The 21,188-nt window shown below is 45.0% G+C and overlaps 1 protein-coding gene across 4 annotated transcripts in view; it reads left to right on the top strand.

Moving 5' to 3' along the window:
* Sap130 (Sin3A associated protein 130) overlaps positions 1 to 9,354 on the top strand; it is a 73,424-nt gene extending 64,070 nt beyond the window's left edge. For all 4 annotated transcript variants that reach the window (XM_052155198.1, XM_052155197.1, XM_052155195.1 and 1 more), the window contains exons 17-21: positions 1,220 to 1,468; positions 1,586 to 1,711; positions 5,287 to 5,390; positions 7,159 to 7,272; positions 8,454 to 9,354. In XM_052155198.1, coding sequence (XP_052011158.1) covers positions 1,220 to 1,468; positions 1,586 to 1,711; positions 5,287 to 5,390; positions 7,159 to 7,272; positions 8,454 to 8,612 — 752 coding nt within the window. In that variant the 3' untranslated portion in view covers positions 8,613 to 9,354. The remainder of the gene's footprint in view (positions 1 to 1,219; positions 1,469 to 1,585; positions 1,712 to 5,286; positions 5,391 to 7,158; positions 7,273 to 8,453) is intronic.
* The last annotated feature ends 11,834 nt before the right edge of the window (positions 9,355 to 21,188 follow it).

Genomic DNA, 21,188 nt, shown 5'->3' with positions numbered 1-21,188 from the left:
AAAAAAAAAGATTACAACTGCTGTTAGATGTATGTATGGGAGAAATTATTCTTCCAAAGAGATCCAGTTGGGTGGCTCACTGCCTATAATTCCAGCTACTCTTTTAAAAAGGAGAAATAAATAAATAACTAAATTAGTCTTTTAATAGTTGGAGGTATAAATAGCTTTGTCCTGATGATATTCTTGAAACTATGGAGAATCTGGGTGGTGGTGGAGCACGCCATCCCTGCATTTGGAAGGCAGAGGCAAGTGGATTTCTGAGTTCGAGGCCAACCTGGTGCAGAGTGAGTTCCAGGTCAGCCAGGGCTACACAGAGAAACCCTGTCTCTCTCAAAATAAATAAATAAATAAATAAATAAACAAACAAACCTGTGGAGAATCAAAGGATTTTATTCTAGTAAATCACGTCTTAAGTTCCTTCAGTCTGGACAGAGTACACTGCCCATCCAGCAGTGTGTCAGAGATTGTTGTCAGCCTTTGTTGGAAGAATTGAAAAGGAGAGACTATTTGGTCACTATGCAAACAGGAGATAGAAAGTTGGAATCTTGTAGTCTTTTTCTTCTGACAGCAGAGGGGATAGCGGTGTAAGGAGGCCAGTGCCTGATAGGTAGCACTGGTATTTGTCTTTGTCTGCATTCATCTGTGTATATATACAGAAGAACTGGGAAACCAGACTTGACGTCTTCCGGTTTTGCTGAGTGACATGAAGCGAGAAGATAAGGAGATAAGAGACGGTTTGCAGTTATTAGGGATGGTGGGATAGGATATGACTGTTAGAAGTGAGATACAGGCTACAGAGATGACTCAATGGTTAAGAGCACTGGCTGCTCTTCCAGAGGTCCTAAGTTCAATTCCCAGCAACTGTGTGGTGACTCAACTCTCTGTAATGGGATCTGATGCCCTCTGCTGGAGTGCATAAAGACAGAGAGCATTCATATATAAAGTAAATTAATAAATCTTTTTAAAAAAATAACACATTGTGATTTGTATGCCTAAGCTATATGATCCATTCTAGTTCAGTTAGTGTTAACTTTCTCACTCCAAAGGCATTTTATCTGCACAGTGTCCGGTGAATGATAGGAAGCAGTTCACAGCTCCTGCCCCAGTTAGAATATGTGACTTACTGTCAGGCCCATAAGAAACCTCCGTTAGCCCTCCGCCCGTCTTAGTAATTGTTCTTCCAAAGTGCTCATTGGTGTGTGTGCTCCCTCCCCAACAGCAGTCCCTCCTCTGGCTACCAACACTGTGTCTCCATCTCTTGCTTTGCTGGCAAGCAACCTGTCCATGCCTCCAAGTGACCTCCCACCTGGTGCCTCCCCAAGGAAAAAGCCTCGGAAGCAGCAACATGTGATCTCCACAGAGGAGGGGGACATGATGGAGACAAACAGCACTGACGACGAGAAGTCCACTGCCAAAAGCCTCCTGGTGAAGGCTGAGAAACGCAAGTCTCCTCCCAAAGAGTATATTGGTGAGAGCAGTAAGACCACATGCCGCCCCTAAGTCAGAAGCCAGTCTCAGCTTGCTCACCTGCATCTCTCTTCCTGCAGTTGAACTTACCTAAGATCTCCTTTTCTCTTTTGCCCAGATGAGGAAGGTGTGAGGTACGTCCCAGTGCGACCAAGACCTCCCATTACTTTGCTTCGTCACTATCGGAACCCCTGGAAAGCTGCTTATCACCACTTTCAGAGGTACAGTGACGTCCGGGTCAAAGGTTAGTTTCCTCAGAAACATCTAGTACTGATCGTGTAATGCTCTAACATGTAAGCTATGTTGTAATCACAGTAAAAAAGTATCAGAATCACAGTTCTCTGATTTCCAGCAAAAATATGTAAAACTCAGTATAACAATAGAACATTATTCTTTGCCCCCAGAAAGCTGCGTGTTTATTGAAATCCTGGTGCAGCCTTAGTTTTAATAAATTCTATGTGCTGACAGCTCCCCAAAGTACTGATACATTAACCTCTTTAATTCCCCCCAGAGAGGAACCTGTAATTGTATTGCAATTTAACAGTCAGAGGTGCAATGTGCTTTCTACAATGCTACAGCAATTCCATACACTTACAGTTTTTTCCAAAAGATCTTTATCAGCACAATGTGGAACACTTAGAATGACCTAGGGGATAGGCTGGAGAGATGACACAATGGTTAAGAGCACTGGTTGCAGTCAGCTGTGGTGGCACACACATTTAATCCCAGTACTAGGGAAGCAGAGGCAGGCGGATCTCTGTGGGTTTGAGGCCAGCATCGCCTACAAAGTGGGTCCCAGAACAGCCAGGGTTGTTACACAGAGAATGCTACAATGCTTAAATTTTTGTGTGTCTCAAAAAAACCAAAAACTCAAAAAAAAAAAAAATAGCACTGATTGCTTTTATAGCAGACCTAGTTCAGTTCTCAGCAGTTATCCTGGTGTCCATAGAGGCCAGTGCCCTCTTCTGGAACAAATGTGGTGCATAAACATAAAGTAAGAAAAACAAAGACTGTACCAGGGCAAATGCTTGTTATTTTGTTTTGTTGAACTTTAGAATTTTGTTTAAATATACATTGGTGTTTTGCCTGCATGTGTGTCTGTGTGAGGGTGTCAGATCCTTGAAGCTGGAATTCCAGAGTTCTAGGCAGTTGTGAGCCTGGTACATGGGTGCTGGGAACTGGACCTGGGTCCTGGAGGAGATAAGCCAATGCTCCCAACTGCTGAGCCGTCTTTCCAACCCTAGGATAACATTTTAATAAGCCTACATTTAGTGAAAATGGTTGATAACTTTAAAAATATTTCTACTTAGTGGTCTTTTAAGTATCACTCATCTCCAACATAATAAATACATGGAGAGCTGTGCATTTCCAGAAATTGATCACACTGTTCTGTTTTCATAAATTCAACTTGGAAACTGATATGGTAATTTTCTTGGTCTCATAATGAGTCTGATTTGAACAGTTTACTGTCTTATGTCAAAGATCAGAGTACCTCAAAAAAAAAAAAAAAAAAACAAGTAATCTAGTATTTTAAGTAAGCCTGTGGTTTTTGTTAGGCCACACTCATAGCTAGTGTAGCTCACATGTCATGGTCTGGGTACACGTGCAAGGTCCACAACCTTCGGAAACAGTGCCACCACCTGGGGACTGGCAGAGTGCCTATGGCATGCCGTCTCCAGCACTGAGAAAGCCTGTGTGATAGGTGCTCACACCGCCACTGCCAGTACTTAAGAGGCTGGAACACATGGATTTGTATGTTGGAGGCTAGCCTGGAATACATGGGACTGTTTTAGAAAACAAATAGGAATCTAAATGGAATATTTCACAATCAGATCACAAGAAAAATATATAAATAGTTGATAAACTGCTTAGGGCCTGGTGACAAGAAAAAGTAAGTCTGTACATGCTTAGCACAGACTCCAAGGTCTTCTTTTTAATTGTTGATATGCAAATATCAACTGGCCCACATTCAGAGGGCCAGACATACTGTGGAATTCTCTGAGATCAGAGTATTGATCATCAGTGGAAGGAAACACCTCCTTATCCCTCAGGAAGTCTGTGGCTGTGAATCCTGAGAGTCCGCGTGGGAACAGTCCAGCCCACACTGAGTAACACGTAGCTGCCGGAGCCTCACTTTCCAAAGCTGTCCAGTGGGAGCACCTGACAGCCGGCCCGCCCCAGTATGCTCCCTGATGTCTCTCTGGGCACACACTACAGACACCACACCAACTCACTCCAGGTCTAGCTGGATTACAGAGTCAAGACCATGATTATAAATAAAAGCTCAGAAGACCAATGAAACACAAAAACTGAAAAGAATAAATAGATAACACAAGGCAGAGATGAACTGGTACGAGTCATGTAGCCATTCAGAGCACAGCCCTTCAAACCACGTGATCTAGGAAGGGAGGAAGTGGCTTTACCTTGAAGACTGAGAAGCGCCCCCGTGTCAGCTGTGGTGGTGGACTGCTGGTTTGTCTCAGCCCTGTGTGTGAGGCCCTGCCTGGAGAATAACTAACTAAGCTTTTTTATTGTTTGAAGCACCGCCTGGCGTGTATCCCAGACAAGCCTTGAACCTGTGACCTTCTGCTTCAGCCTTTCAGGTACTGGGATTTCAGGCCTGCACCAGTGCCTGTGAAAGGACGAGACATGATGGTGCAAGCCTGGCATCCCGGTGCACACGAAGCAGAGAAGGATCATCAGCTGAAAGCCAGCCTGGGTTGAGCCTGTAGCTCAGCTGGTAGACTGCTTGCCTAGCCTTCGAAAAATGCCCGAGTTCAGTCCTGAGCACCACTGGGAGGCAGGCAGAGTAGCACACCTCTGCAATCCAGGACTCAGGAAGTAGAGGCAGGAGGGTCAAGGGTTCAGCGCAGCCTTAGCTACAGCATTTCAAAGCCTGCTGAGGGTTATTGGTATTTTGGTATTTGCCAATTAAACAATTCCTTTTTTTTTTTTTACTCCCCTCCCTAAACAATTTCTTAATACAGTGTTTAGAACAGAGGAAAAGGTTTACCTCAAAACTGAAATTTTGGAACAAAGCTCTACCACACCCTGATTGATACCTCTTTCCAACATCTTCCCCCTGTAAAACTCCACTAGAGCTGGGCAGTGGTGGTACACAACTTTAATTCCAGCACTCAGGAGGCAGAAGCAGGCAGATTTCTGAGTTCAAGACCAGCCTGATCTACAGAGTGAGTTCCAGGACAGCCAGGGCTACACAGAGAAACCCTGTCTCAAAAAAACCAAATCCAAAAAACAAAAACAAAAAAAAAACCTACTTCTGTGCTGCCCAGTTACTATATCTAAGTCATTTCTGTCTCCTCTTGAATTAGAAATACAATTCCCCTTAAGTTATAGCTAACTCCAAAAAAGCTGCCAGAGCTTGTGGTCCATCCCTCCAGCTGCACATAAACATGCCCACACATTGAACAAGGCTCAGTTCCCTGAAGACCATTCTCTAAGAGATTACACCATTGCTTGCTACTTCAAAGCTTTATTGTAGAACAGGTGAAAATACAGAAAAGAAGCTGGTATAGTGGTGCCCTCTGAAAGCCCAGCACTCAGAAGGGAAAAGCTTGTGGCTCTGGGTGTGAGGCCAGCCCAGCTCTACAACAGCAGGCCAATACAAGGCTACACAGTGAAACCCCGTCTCAAAGAAAACACAGTTTTATTCATGTTCTTAACAACTCCTACTCTACCTGATTTAAATACAGAAGATGTTTGAGGAAAGAAAATCTGACACTTAAGCTGCTTGAACCCAAATGATTTTGCTTTTATAACAAATGAAATATACTTACTTTGATCTGTATGTGATTACAGAGGAGAAGAAAGCTATGCTGCAGGAAATAGCTAATCAGAAAGGAGTGTCCTGCCGTGCCCAAGGCTGGAAAGTCCACCTCTGTGCTGCCCAGTTACTACAGCTGGTAGGTGCAATTCTGGCGGTTGTTGGGTCAGGCCAAAGAGGTGACCCAGTAGGTAGCCTGCCTGCATTACTGCAGGCCCTGGGTTTGATCCTCAGTGCTTCCTGAAGTGGTCGTAAAGGCACACGGGCCTGTGATCCCACAGTTAAAGCAAGCTTTATCTGTTGCTTTACTTTATTTATTTGTTTATTTAGTAGAGGTGAGTCAGAGGACAGCTCAGAGTAGATTCTCTCCTACCATGTGGTCCCAGGGGATCAAATCACGCTGCTTGGGAGCAAGTGTCTTTACTCCCTGAGCCGTCTGTCCAGGCCTAACTCTAAACTCTGATTCCCAGACCCAAAATATATAAAAGTACTGTGCTCTAAGACTTGAAGTTAAAGTTGATTGTTATGTCCTATCAGGACATAATTAAATGAGGAGAGCCTTAAGTGGCTTTCCCATGAGCCTCTTTTCCCTACCACTCCTCTTCCTCAAAGGAGGCTCGATGATCAACCAGCCCCTCACCATGAGCCACCACACAGTTGGCTTCTTTTCACTCTTTTGTTTTTGTTTGTTTTTTGTTCTTTGGGACAGGGTTTCTCTGTATAGTCCTGACTGTCCTGGAACTCACTCTGTAGACTAGGCTGGCTACATTTTGCTTCTTACCAAGTAATAGACTTCGGTGACCTACCAGCTCCTACTAGGACACACAGACCGGAGCCATCTTGCTTTAGAGACCAGGCAGGAGTCCTTTCTACAAAGCCCGCCTCCCGCAGCCCCCGCTCACTCATTCTGTCCTTGAGAGCATCCCTGTTTCCCCCAGGTGCACTGTGCCCTCGTCTCCTGGCTGAGGAATGTTAGCCGCACCCCCTGTCATCTGTCTTGGGGTAGAGTTTACTTGACTCCCCTCTCCCCATTGCCATAGCCCTGGGACAGGAGCCTCATCATCTGAGTGAAGGGAAAGCAGCCACAGTAGCCTCACAAAGTGTCCCCATCTTTAGGGTGACAGTGATCTCAAGAGCATTTTCTACCGAGTCTCAAAACACATGTGGCACACACTAGAATCATAGTATATATTTGTGAAGCTCAGATAGAAAGTCTTTTGTGTCAGAGGCCAGCCTCAGCTACCTAGCACCGTAAGGAAAAGGGTGACAAGCACCGTGTAGCCACTGTTGGGTGCTTACAGGGGTGTTTGAGTTTGGTCCTCAGCACTGTACGAGCTGGATGAAAGGGCAGTCTACACTTCAGTGGGGTCAGCTCAGAGTCACGCCTAGCACTGTGAGGTCAGCCTGAGATACATGGAAGTCTTTTGGGGGGAAAAAAGCCATTATATTTTGGCTAGGGTTAAATTAATATAAAATTATAGTTCTGTGGGCAGTCTACACTTCAGTGGGGTCAGCTCAGAGTCACGCCTAGCACTGTGAGGTCAGCCTGAGATACATGGAAGTCTTTTGGGGGGAAAAAAGCCATTATATTTTGGCTAGGGTTAAATTAATATAAAATTATAGTTCTGTAAAAATGATAGCTATTCAAATGAATTATGGATTCAGTATAGTATTTTGAAATTATCTTTGAAAATGGACTATGATCTGTGGCAAATTTTAGGATAATATAAAGTATTTATTGGTTCATTCCTTTATTGTTTGTTAATATTTGTGCCTTAGTCCTTGCAAGCAAGGTCTTTATCACCAAAGCACTCCACAGCAGCTCTCAGAGGGCTCCGGTGGCTTGCTTTGCTTCAGAGTAACTCAGAAAAGTGTCCAAAGTCAAGTTTCTCTCTTGTGTGTTGCAGACAAATCTAGAACACGACGTTTATGAAAGACTCACCAACCTACAGGAAGGGATTATCCCAAAGAAAAAGGCAGCAGCTGATGATGATTTGCATCGGATAAATGAGCTGATACAGGTGTGCTGAGGGCCCACCCTCAGAGGGCTCGGCCACGGGGCAGCATCCTTTCCTTTTGTATTCCTGCAGCCTCCCTAGCTGCAGTCTGGTTGGTTGGTTGGTTGGTTGGTTGTTTATTTTGTTTATTAATAACTATTCATTGCTGAGATTGTGTTTTAATTACATTTCTGTCTTCCTTTTCCTCTAACTTTATCATACCATTCCCCACTACAAGAGTGTCTTTTGCACAAACTCGTTTGCTTCAGTGTGCATTAGAGATACTTAGCCATTTTTTTTATTTACTTTATTTTTTTATGGTTTTTTTGTTTGGTGCATGCATGTGTGCGTGCGAGTGTGTGTGCGTGCGTGCGTGCGTGCGTGCGTGTGTGTGTGTGTGTGTGTGTGTGTGTGTGTGTGTAGATGTGCATCAGAGACCACAAGAGGGTGTTGGATCCCTTGGACTGGAGTTATAAGCAGTTGTGAGCCACCTGACAGGATAGGAACCAAACTTAGGTCCTCATAAGAACAGCAAGTGCTCACAGCTGCTGAGCAGTCTCTCCAGCTACTTTTTTTTTTATGTTAACTCTTTTTGTCTCACTCCTTTCTTCCCAATTACTATCTTCTATATTAATATCTTTTTTTTCCCCAGTAACCCCTTGAGTTTCATCAGAGTTGTTCATAAGGGGCTTGGGTGGATGTTTGCAAAAATCTGTGCGTCTGTCTTTGAGCCTATGACCTTCCCAGCCACAGGCTTCTAGTCAGGTTGACAGTATCAGACATGGCTTCCCTCCTGTGAAGCCAGAACAGATCCAATCAGAAGCAGTTCTTTTCCTCTAACAGACTTGCCACTGTGTTATCAATGAGCTCAGTCTGTCTGGGCACTTGGTATTGTTGTACAGAGTCCACAAAAAGAGGAAGACTTGATTGAATGTTGATGGCAGTTCTCCCAACACTGTAAGGCCTAGCCAGGAAGAACAACATATACTTCCCACTTGACTTCCCTTGGTCCTTTGACCAAGTCATTCAGCATCCCTATCAATAGAGTCTTATACATTAGTCCTAGTTGGACTCTGAGGCCTCCCTAGAGCTCCCCAAGAACTCAGAGCGATAGTCTAGTGTGCCTTGGTCTCCCGAGAATGCCTCTGCCCTGAACAAGCAGTCCTCCACGACATCAGGTAACAGTGTGTCCTTTTCTGTCCCAGGGAAACATGCAGAGGTGTAAACTGGTGATGGACCAAATCAGTGAAGCCAGAGACTCTATGCTTAAGGTTTTGGATCACAAAGATCGGGTCCTGAAGCTCCTCAACAAGAACGGGACTGTCAAGAAAGTGTCAAAGTTGAAGCGAAAGGAGAAGGCGTAGACCCGGAAGAATCAGGACTTGGAAACAGAATTTATGAAGAACGATGCTATGGGGGGAGGGGACAGGGAGGGGGGAGGGCTTTGCTACTTTGACAATGGAGCATTGAAATGCAGGACACTTTTCCTTCATTCACTTGAGGAAGCAGATCTGGTGGCACAGAAGGATCAGAACTGAACTGACCTGTCGAGTCCTCCTTCCTCCAGGGACACACCTATTACACCTCAGTTTTCAGGGACTCCAGACACTCGGTGACACAGATGGCCAGCTGAGTTTTCAGCCTTTCAGTCCATAGACTGTATTTATCTGGTGGATTCCTGCAGGGCCTGAGCTGAGCCTGAACTGAAAGTATCCACTTGGACAATCTGTTCTCTCTAGACTAAACCTAAAACCTCTTCTTACCCAGTCAGTTCTCCTGTTTAACTGTCCAGTGCCCAAATTGGCCTTCTGCGGTGGTGCCACAGCACCCAGAGAGCCGCCACATCTCATGAAGGATTCCAGCGATCAGTTCTTGTCATTTATTTTCAAAAGAACCATTTCCAAGTGATATACTGCTACATTGTCTGTCCTGCCTGTGTGAGAGCTGGATTCTTGTGGAGGTTGAGAGCAGACAACACTAAACTGCTCTGGAATCCTGTCGTAGAGAACGTTTTCAGTTATCTGTACTTCCTCCTGGTGTGATGCTGTTAATCATATGTACCACGCATCTCCAAGTGTTAATAAAGGACTAGAAGAGGTTTTTGTAGATGAGCAGTTTGCCTCTTTCTAAGGAGCACCTCTGAGATGTTCACTCGCTGCACTTAGAGTGTTTGGGCCTGGCAGGAGTGTTGATCCACTGAGTTCCACTTACCCCAGGAATCTGATGATGTTTTCATCGGTAAAGGGGGGGGGGGGGCTGGCAGATCTGGTTGAGCCTGATGATGGTGGAGAGCCTTATATAACTTGGTCAACACAAGGACTGTTGAGGCTCTGCTGCTGTCAGTCAGAAACCAGCATAATGCCAGCTGCCATGGCTTGTACCTGTAATTCCAACAAACGGGAAATGAAAGGTTAGGAGTTGTAGGTCACCCTCCCACATACAGTAAGCTTGAGACCAGCATAGGCTGCCTGACATACATGTGAATAAAACACTCAAAGTGACTAAATAATAAAAAGTATTCTGCTGGGTATGTCAGTACATGTCTGCAGTGCCAGCCCCCAAGAATCAAGAGGTAGAATTTAAAGCTATCCTGTACTACATACCAAAAGCGTATTTTCTAAAGTGACCAACAAATAATGCATACTTGTGCAAAACATGGTGGTGCATGCCTTTAATCTCAGCACTCAGGAGGCACAGGCAGGCAGATCTCTGAGTTCAAAGCCAGCCTGTTCTGCAGAGTAAGTTCCAGGATAGTTATACAGGGCTATACAAAGAAACCCTGTCTCAAAAAAGTATATTTTTACAATAATGTAGTCTTTATATAAGTCAACTTAGGTTTACTTAGTTAAACTTAGGTTTAGGTATTTCCTAAACTAAATATACATAGTTACCACATACTCTAGCAATTCTATCTTAGGTATAAGAAAATTTCCTTATGAAGCCTATACTATATCATTCAGATATAAAAAGAAGTTCTTGGGCTGGAGAGATGGTCCGGTAGTTAACAGTGGTGTTCTTGGGAGAATTCAAGATGCCAGCAGCTGACAGTGTCTGAGGGGGCCGCAGAGGCTTCTGGGAAAGATGTGATGTGGCAGAGAGCGAACGCTTGGTATTTCCATGTTAGTTAAATAATGAATTTTTTCAGAGCAACAGAAAGGGGGCTGGGAGGGTGGAACAGACCTTGGGAAGAGGCTTTAAAAGGTAGATTTGTGTGGAATTGAGAGAGAAGATTACAGAAAAGGAGGCCCACAATGGAGGGAAGCAGAACCAGAGATGTGATAACAGGCATGGCGGCGAGCAGCTGAGGTGGACAAAGGCAGACACAGCCCTGCTGCTGCCGGCACTGCTGTGTATAGCAGCCTGGAGCTCCCGAGGCCCCCAGACAAGCCACCCAACCTGACTCTGAACAAGATCTCTGAGATGAATGTTTCTGGATTACATCTCCTCCAAAGACTTCCAAGATCCGTGCTGCCACCAGAGGCCGCCTTGATGGTCTGCTACGTCCACGTTCTGTGCTGCAGCCAGATGCCATCTGATGGCCGAGGTCCATGCTGCCACCAAGGATCTGAGCTGCCACCAGAACCGTGTGTACAAGGGCGGCTGCACCAGCCCCACTGCCGCCGAGGATTTATTACCCTGGAGCGGCGAGCAGGGAGGGCTGCCTCTGGAGTTTGTACAAGTGGGTTTGATTGTTGAACCTTGGGTGTTCTGTCTCAGGAATGAATCAGTGGCCAGGTATGGGAATGGACCTTGAGGGCGAGCTTTAGGAATGGAATCTCTCCGTTTTCAGTAAGGGAGCGGGCAAGGGGGCGGGGAGGGCAAAGATGGCATCAACAAGCCTTTGCAGTGCTCAGGCCTGTTAGAGCCTTTCAGTGTGGAAGCCGGTGTCCTGCGCTGCTGCCAGCCGCCAGAGGTGAGAAAGCTTTTCCAGTGGCAGTGATGACTCCAGGCTCGTAACTGAGAACAACTGACATTGAAAATTTCTGTGACTAATGCCCCCATCCCCTACACACACACACACACACACACACAAATGGAAAAAGAAAGGGTCCACACAGCTATTGAGTCCTTAAAGACAAAACTGTGAGAATAGATCTTGGGAGGGCAGAGGAGAGGATGTAGTATAGGAGAGGAGAATATATATTTTTTAAAAAGAAAGCAAAAGATGCTGAAGTGTAGCTCTTCACTACTGATGGCTTCTGGCAGAGTTGGGGTAAGGGGGTGGACTCAGTTTTCTTTAAGGGGCTGGCTGCTGGTAGTTTAATTGTGCTCCAGTGAATATATGAGCAATGTATTGCACTTGGTGTGGGAGGGTGGACCTGGGAGAATGTGAACCAGGTATGATCAGGATGCATTGACAAAATTTCCAAATAATAAAAATATTATATTGGTGTGCATGGTAGTCTTGCAGAGTACCCAAGTTCAATTCCTAGAGCCCATGTCAGTTGACTCACAACTAACTGCCTGTACCTCTAGGTTCAGGGAATATAAATGCTTCTGACCTCCATGGGAACTTTCATCTACATGCACATATTCTATAGTACAACTTTTAAAAAGGAATGAAGTTCTCACACATGCTGTAATGTGAGTACATTAAAAAGATAGACCCATAGAGACAGAAAGTGCACTAGGGGCTAGTATGAAGGATATAGGGACATAAAGAGAAAGTAGGAAGTGCAGAGATAGGTAAGAGTTGTACAACACTGGGATGATAATTCAACTGGAAAAGTAAACTAGTGTCTCAGGGTTTTTGTTATTGTGATAAACACCATGACCAGTGGCACACTGTTGGGAAGGACAGTATTTATTGTACTTACACTTCCACATAAAAGTCCCATCACTAAGGGGCAAAAACTCAAGGCAGAACCTGGAGGTGGGAGCTGGTGCAAAGGCCATGGAGAGGTACTGCTTACTGGCTTGCTCATTCTGCCTCCGGAGAGCCCCCAGGACCACCTACCCAGACATGGTGCTGCCCTCAGCACGATGGGACCTCCCACATCATCAGTCCACAAATACCCAACAGTCCAATTGCTGGGAGCAGTTTCTCAATTGAGGTTCCCTCTTCTAAAAGAACTTTAGCTTGTCACAAGTTGACATAAAACTAGCCAGCACAAATAGTGAAAAGGGAAAATGTTACGTTCATTTCACCCCACAGAGAAACCAGGTCTTGAAAAACAAAAACTAAATACATATATACATGCAATAACAATGAAAAAAAACTGAATTTAAAGGAGAGCAGATAGGGGTATATGGGTTGTAATTAAGTTACACTCTCAAAAATAAAAAATATTAAATTAGCCAGGCAGTGGTGGCACATGCCTGTAATCCCAGCACTTTGGGAGGCAGAGGCAGGGGGATTTCTGAGTTCGAGGCCAGCCACGGCTATAAAGAGAAACCCTGTCTCGAGAAAACCAAATCCAAAAAAAAAAAAAAAACAAAAACAAAAGAGTATACAACTTTGCTGGGCACAGTGGCACACCCCTTTAATCCCAGCACTCAGAAGACAGGCAGTCAAGTAGATTTCTGTGAGTTCAAGGCCAGCCTACCTAGTTGTCTATTTAGATTATAACTAAAAAAATGTATTATGTGGCTTATCTTTACATATTTTCATCAGAAGATTTGATTAGTGTGTTTATTCTCTAATAGTTGTATGGAATTAAGATTATCTTTGTACAAGTTCATGTCATCTGCATACAAACTTTCTTCTCCCATATGTTTGTTTTTGTTAAAACTTTTGTTTTAAAGTTTTGCTAAAAAGTTTGAACAGAAGCCACAGAAGTGGGCATTGCTTGAGCCTGTTCACAATGGAAAACCTTTCAGTCTTCACCATTGACTCTCGTGTTAGTTGTAGACCCTTATTTCTGTGTAGGGGTATTTGTTTTATTTTATTGGAGGACAGGGTCTCATGTCGCCCAGGCAGACCTCAGACTCATTATGCATCTAAGGTGGTGAACTCCTTACCCTCTTGCCTCAGAAACCCTCAGGCATGAGTAGTAGCGTTGCGACATACTACAACTGGCTAGATCATTATTTTTCAAGAGCTTCAGAATCTCTCTCTCTCTCTCTCTCTCTCTCTGTGTGTGTGTGTGTGTGTGTGTTCACTGGTTTTCTGAGCCAGGGTCTCACTAGGCTAGCCTGACACTCACTCTCTACTCCACGTTGGCCTTGAACTCATAACCAGTCCTCTGCCTCAGCCTACAGAGTGCTGAGAAAACAGGCACAGGGGAGCCACCATATTAAACTTTCCACAGGCTTGGTGAGCTCACACTGTCTCTGTGACTGTGTCACCAGTCATCATCAGCACCATGTTGTATGTCCATAGATATAGGCAGTGTTTTTGTAAACGGCAGGTTACTAGTACTGGATGTGTGAGCCCCTGATGATGCTACAGTCCACTTATATGTTGTCTTACATAACTGATACAAGGTTGAAGTTGGTCATCTCAGAACTAGAATAGTCACGAGACCAGCCTCAGGAGTTAAGAGCACTCGCTGCTCTTTCAGAGGACCCAGGTTCAACTTTTAGCACCCACATGGGGTTCAGACGATCTATAACTCCAGTTCCAGGGCAGCTGGCACTCTCTGGCCTCCCTGAGCACCAGGCACACACGTACATAGGAGGCAAAACATTAAGAGAAAATAAAACTTATTTTTGTTTCAAGTCACTTAAACGATATTTTGTAGAGCCTCTTTGCTTTGTCTTTTTCAAATCATGAGATAAAATCATTGTCATCCTGGCCTAGAGGCAGGAGAATAATGAGTTTAAAGGCAAGGGGGGGGGTGGGGTGGTGAGATGGCTCAGTGGTTAAGAGCACTGAGCTCTTCCAGAGGTCCTGAGTTCAAATCCCAACAACCACATGGTGACTCACAACCATCCGTAATGAGATCTCACGCCCTCTTCTGGTGTGTCTGAAGACAGCGATCTTAAAAAAAAAAAAAAAAAAAAAAAAAAAAAAAAAGCCAACCTGGATTACATGATCCAAAGTGGACCAGAACCAGAGATAGAGATGGGATATAACTCTATTGGTAGACTTCTTTCCTAGTGCACAGGAAGGTCTGCCTGTGATCCCCAGCTCTGAGGAAAGTCAGTTGTGTTGGTGCACATCTGTAATGCCATTAATGAGGTATTAAAAGGCTCAGAAGTTCAAGGTCATCCTTGACTACATAGTAAGTTTGAGACCAGCCTGGACTATGTGAGATTCTGCCTAATAAGAAAGGAAGGGAGGGAAGGAGAGGAAGAGAGGGAGGAAGGGAGGGAAGAGGGGGGAAAATAAAATGTTATATTTACAGTTCAAGCATAGTGAGTCACCTCTGTAATCTTAGCATTCAGGAGGCTCAGGCAAGAAGAGGATTGCAATGAGGTCAAGGCCAGCCTGGGCTACAGAGTAAAAACTTTCTCAACAAAACAAAAAGGAAGGTAAAGAGACAGCTCAGCGTTGCATTCTCATGAGGACCTGAGTTTAGGTTTTCAGTACCCATGTAAAAGGCAAGTATGGGTCACAGCTTAGGTCCAGCATTTAGAAATGGAGATAAAGGCCCCTGGGGCGGGCTTTAGTTTTTCAAAACAGGTTTTCTCTATGTTAAAGACCAGACTGACCTCTCCCTCCCAGGTGCTGGGATTAAGAGTACTCCAACCATGGGGTACAAAAATCTCTTGGACCCAGCAAAGATGAGCACCACCACATTATCTGCAAATACAAAAATGCAGCAGTCTTCTGGATAGAGAGCAGTCACTGTCCCCTGTAATGCACATTGTATCTTCAGTTTGTCTTTTGCTGAAAAGCTTGAGGATATCCCCTGTATCAGGATGGACAGCTGGTTTTGGATGTCAACCTGACACAAGCTACAGTCATCAAAGAGGAAGGAGCCTCGGTTGAGGAAATGCCTCTATGAGATCCGACTCTAAAGCATTTTCCCAATCAGTGATCAATAGGGAAGAACCCAGCCTATGGTGGGTGGGGCCATCCCTGGGCAAGTGGTCCTGGGTTCTATAAGGAAGCAGGTTAAGCAAGCCATGTGTTGGGTGACTCCCTTCTGCCAGTTAAGTATTAGAAACTATTGACTTTTTGTTTTTGTGGTTTTGAGAGACTCTTACTATGTGGCCTTGGCTGGCCTTGAACACAAATCCACCAGCCTCTGTTTCCTAAAGGCTGGGATTAAAGGTGTGTGCCACTAATCCCAGATTCTGAAACAGTTGAAATAGCCCATGGGAAGCCCCTGCTGTTATGTCTGTTGTATAACAAGGCATGTTTTGTAGACTGTTAGTGTATATGTTCATATGTGTGCACTCATGTGCTTGTACACACATATGAATGTACACATGGAGGGGAAAAAAGTCATTCTCACTTCTGAGAGCCTAGAGATTAGGCATTGGCTAGTCCACCTGTGGAACAAACTCCCAAGATCCTTCTGTTTCTTCTCCTGTTTCTTCTCTCTCAAACAATGTGGTTTACTGAGACATACCACTACTTCTGACTTTTTTTTTTTTTTTTTTTTTTGGTTTTTTGGTTTTTGTGAGACAGGGTTTCTCTGTAGCCCTGGCTGTCCTGGAACTCACTCTGTAGACCAAGCTGGCCTGGAACTCAGAGATCCGCCTGCCTCTGCCTCCCAGAGTGCTGGGATTACAGGCGTGCGCCACCACCACCCAGCTTACATCTGACTTTTTAAAGTGGACCCTGGAGATCTGAACTCTGGTCTTTACGCTTGCATAGCAAGCCCCTTAACAACTAATAATCTTCATAGGGCCACTGTCTGTCATCATGATCCATGTGGATATGCACTAGAAACCTGCTTCCATGGGAACCTAGACGTACAAGTGTACCTGCTGAATGAATAGCACAAGCAGAAGGCTATGCACAGATATAATTCCCTGCCAAGGTTCCTGGATGAGACAGCAGCACAGGCAGCCAGGATCAACTCCTACTGGCAGGTCAGAAATAGGAATGGATTCCATGAGACATAAAATTGCCATTAGTTTAATTTTTTAAGGTCATTCTAGAAGACTGTATTTGGCACAAGTGTCTTGGCACAGTCACGACAATAACCTTAATGCAAGTTCATGGTTGTTGTAACTGAGAGTCATTTCCTTGAAGTCAATGAGAAGGCTTTTCTTGGAGGGTTGATTTTCTAAAACAACTCTGGAAGTAGCAGCCAATTAATACTCTGGGGTCTGGAAAATCTCTAAGAAAACCTGCTGACTGGCCCAGCCTAATCCTACTGACTGTGATGATTTCTACATGCTTGGGCCAGGGAGTGGCACTATTTGGAGGGACAGCCTTGTTGAAGGAAATGTGTCACTGTGGAGATGGGCTTTAAGACCCTTGTCCTGGGGCTGGAGAGATGGCTCACAGGTTAAGAGCAATAACTGCCCTTCCAGTCATTGGAAGAGTTCAATTCCCAGCAACCACATGGTGGTTCCCAACCATCTATAATGGGATCCAGTACCCTTACAACCATCTGTAAAGAGATCTGTAGCCTCTTCTGGTACATCTGAAAACACCTACAGTGTACTTAGATATAATAATAGATAAATATTTAAATAAATAAATAAATAAATCTAAAAAAAAAAAAAAAGACCCTTGTCAGGACCCTTGTCCTAGTTGCCTAGAAGCCAGTCTTCTCCTAGCTGACTTTGGATGAAGATGTAGAACGCTCAGCTCCTCCAGCCCCACATCTGCCTGGACACTACCATGCTTCTTCTGCCTTGATGATGATGAACTGAAGCTTTGAACCTATAAGCCAGCCCCAAGTAAATGTTCTCCTTATAAGAGCTGCCTTGGTCATGGTATCTGCTCACAGCAGTAAAACTCTAAGACACATTCAATTCTTTGTCTAGCCAAGGAACCAACTAGTTAGATCTCCAGTACTACCCTGGTATATTTCTTGGGAGGAGGTTCTCATCTTGGTTTGAGGCCTCTACTCAAGGTCATATACCTTACTGTAAAATCTCTGAGGACACTAAAGTATCCTTGTCAGTCCTGCATTCCAAGGGCTACTTTCAAGTGAAGAAATACCTCAACAATGTCTAGCACAGTCGGGATTCCCAGTCAACCCCAACCCCTGAGAAAATAAGCAGAGTAGGTCCCTGGGTTTCTGCAGAGCATCACACTCTATCTCAGACAGCTAGACAGCTGGACAGAGATTTCACCTGTGACAACAAAGCCTGCCACTCCTAGGTCAAGAAGCACAGCAAACTGGACCTCAAGAACAATAGTCTTCTGGGGAAGAAGGGTGAGAGAGGACAGACTGACACTCTATACATCTGGCAAAGGTGTGGGGGTTAGTCACTCATCAGCACAGCCAATTCCCACACTGTGGGCTTGGGCTCTTGACCTATGAACAGCTAAAGTGTAGACACCTCAATGTAGATTGGTTCAATGAAGGAAAGACTTGATCAGCTTTCTACTTCTTGAGCTTTTCTAGATCACAGACAACACTGGGAGCAGTCCTATGTCTTCCAAAGTACAAAAAAGAAAGCAACACCACCCTTGCTTTGAGTTAACGGTGGGAAAGGCCTAGGGTTCAAGTGGAGGCCACTATGCCTGAGCTGGGGCTGGGGGAGTTCTATCTCTGTAGGAAAGCTTCCTGGGCTGCTAGTACCCCTGAGGGAATTTAGCTGTTTTTAACAAAACCTAATGGCTACTTGAAGCATGTCTTTGCTCTTTCATAGAGCTCTTAAGACTAGAAGTAGAACATTCTGTGAGCTCTGAGGGAGGGCCTAAGATAGTAGGAACAAGCAGGGTCTCTGTTGGCTGGACTGTCCAGCAGATGACATGCCCTCCCCAACATCAAGTGTCCAGAAGGTGTGCTGGAGAGGAGGGAAGATATCAGTATATTTCCTCTTGTTTTACAGTTGGGTAGACATCAGCAAAAGCTCTGCTAGAGTGTGTCCTGACCCACTGAGATCTCTTTGAGCCCTAGCCCTTAAGAAAGTAATTCCTTGATTAGACTTAGTGATGCACACTTTTAACTTGATAATTGAGAGGAAGAGGTGAGTTCAGCCAAACAACAAAGAGAGTTCTGGGACAGCCAGGGCTACATAGAGAAAAGAGACCCTGTCTTTAAAAACAAACAAACAAAAAAACCACACATTTAAGACAGCCACCATGTGCTGCTTAGTTTTTGTACCAACTTGACACAAGCATCAGTCATCCCAGGGTAATGCCTTCAGGGAAGCCTGCTGGGAAATTTTGTTTGTTTGCTTGTTTGGTTGGTTGGTTGGTTGGTTTTTTGAGACAGGGTTTCTCTGTATAGCCCTGGCTCTGGCTGTCCTGGAACTCACTCTGTAGACCAGGCTGGCCTCAAACTCAGAAATCCGCCTACTTCTGCCTCCCAAGTGCTGGGATTAAAGGCATGTGCCGCCACCACCCGGCTTGTTTTTGTTTTTCAAGATGGTGTTTCTCTGTGTAGTTTTGGGGACGGGGGCAGAAAGGTTTCTGGAACTCTTTCTTACATCAGGGTGAACTCAGATATCAAACTCAGCCTCCCTAGTCCTGGGATTAAAGGCTTGCAATGCCCCCAACCCCTCTCCCCATGGGCAATTTCTTAATTAGAGATTGATGTTGGAGAGCTCAGTCCATTGTGCGTGGTGCCATCCCTGGGCTGGTAGTCCTGGATTCTATTAGAAGACTGGCTGAACAAGCCATGGGAAGTACGACAGAAAACAGCATCCTTCATGGCCTCTACCTCAGCTCCTGCCTCCAGGTTCCTGGCCTGGAATTTATTTTGTTTTGCTTTTATAGAAAATAAAGCCAGGCGGTGGTGGTGCACACCTTTAATCCCAGCATTTGGGAGGCAGAGGCAGGTGGATTTCTGAGTTCAAGGCCACCCTGGTCTACAGAGTGAGTTCCAGGACAGACAGGGCTACAAAGAGAAACCCTGTCTCGAAAAAAACAAAACAAAACAAAACAAAAAAAACAAAGGAAAAAAAGAATAGATTTTTTTCATCCAATATATTCTGATTATGACATTCCTGCCCCTACTTATAGGTCATCCCCACCTCCCCTACCATCAGGACCCACACCCTTCCTGTCTTGTAAGACCCCGACCCACAGTCAGTGGTACGGACTTCGAGATGTTCCCTAGTAAGACGCAGGGACACAGATCGATGCAAAAGCAAGAGATTTATTTTACGAGGAAGCGACAAGAGTTGATCTTCAATTAGCCCCTCAAGACAAGTTACTAAGAAGGTGACCCCAAATGGCTACTAAAAGGAGCTATACTTTTTAGGGGCACAGGTTACATCAGCAAGATTACAGTTCAAACGTATTGGCTAAGCATACTGACCTTTAAATCTATTAGCTAGCAAGCATGACATATATTTGAACTCTACCTGGGACTTGCCAGAGGATCGGGTGACTATCAGTCAGTACATTCTGAGAATTTTTTTACTCAAGAATGTTGCTGTAGGTGGAGAATGGAACTTGGTCTAGCTTTGACCTGAGATGGGAGTCTGTAAGGCTGTCAAAAGCCGCCAGGCCCCTCGTACAAGCTACAATCTCAGAGCTCCACTCAGGGGTCTTGTGTAACTAACTCATATTCTTCAGGTCCTGTCCTCAGGGTCTCATTAACACCAGACCATCAGCTGCACTGCTCCTATCCTCTCTTTTATGAAGGCTAAAAGCTTGTTCAATATGCAGAGTCCAAAGGTCAACAATCGCAGGAGAACAGTTACAGGTTCTAACAAGGGGAGGAGTTAAACCAAGATTCAGACCAGCCCTGACTTTGTTCTGTGTCTCTCTTCCACTTGGCTAGCCCCCCTCTTACCTTGGCCACTGAATTTTTAACAACCCCATAACCCTCCTTGTGGGAAGAAAAGTTAAGTCTAATCCCTTCCTACTCTGTAGTACTACTTCTGATAATGAGGTCAGAGATTCTTGAAGGAGCCTGATGGAGGTTTCTAGTCTCTATCTAAATCAACGGCAGCCCTCAGACTGTCATAATTTTTCCCTTGTAAGACCAAAGCAGAGGTCCTGGTAGCTGCCCCAGACACCCCCAACCCCAACAGAAGGGAGACAGTGAGTGCGGTAACAGGTTTGGCAGACAAGGCACATAGAATGGGGGAAGTAACCAGAATCCAAAGGTACCACCAGGCAGGCATGATCAAAGTCGAGTGATCTCGAGCTTGAGCAGATTGTCTGTCTTCTGTACCGTCCAGTGGGAGTCCCCAGGGAGAGGGGCATCTGCAGGTTTCACGTGACAATCATGCACCCAGGCCACAATACCATCTACCTTGAGGGCTGTGGGAGTGGTTAGCAGCACCAGGAAGGGTCCCTTCCACCTGGGTTCCAGCAACTGTGCCCGATGCCTCCTTACATAGACCCAGTCACTAGTCTGGGAGTGATGAAAGGTCTCTGGCATCCCTGGAGCATTTAAAGCAGTTTGGGCCAAATCTCATGTTGTATTGACTGAAGGGCTTGGACCCTCAAAAAGAGGTTCCTATCAGTGAGTTGGGACACCTCAAGGGAGGGCCCAGTGGACACTAAGGAAGTTGGGGTACCAAACAGGATCTCAAAAGGGGTCAGGTTAAAATGTTAGGGGTTATTCCAGGCTCAGAACAGGGCCAGGGGAAGGAGTACCACCCAGTTAGCACCAATCTCCAAGGACAATTTAGTTAAGTCTGTTTTAGGGTTCTGTTCATTCTCTCTACCTGCCCTGAGCTCTGGGGACGTTATGCACAATGGAGCTTCCAATTAGTTCCCAATATCTCTGCCAATCCCTGACTTAACCTTAGGAACAAAAGCAAGACATTGTCCAATTCAATTACCTCAGGTACTCTGAGCCTCAGGAAAAATTCTCTCTAATATCTTCTTGGCTACCATGGTAGCTGTTTCCTGTTTGGTGGAGAAATCCTCAGCCCATCCAGAGAAAGTATCCACAAACAAAAACAAATCAAAAAATTCCCCCCCACCCAAAAAAACAAGAAGAAGGTATTTGGGGTTT

This window comes from Apodemus sylvaticus, chromosome 13, assembly GCF_947179515.1.
Source record: "Apodemus sylvaticus chromosome 13, mApoSyl1.1, whole genome shotgun sequence".
Classification (NCBI taxonomy): Eukaryota; Metazoa; Chordata; class Mammalia; order Rodentia; family Muridae; genus Apodemus; species Apodemus sylvaticus.
This window is presented reverse-complemented; position numbering and strand designations above follow the sequence as displayed.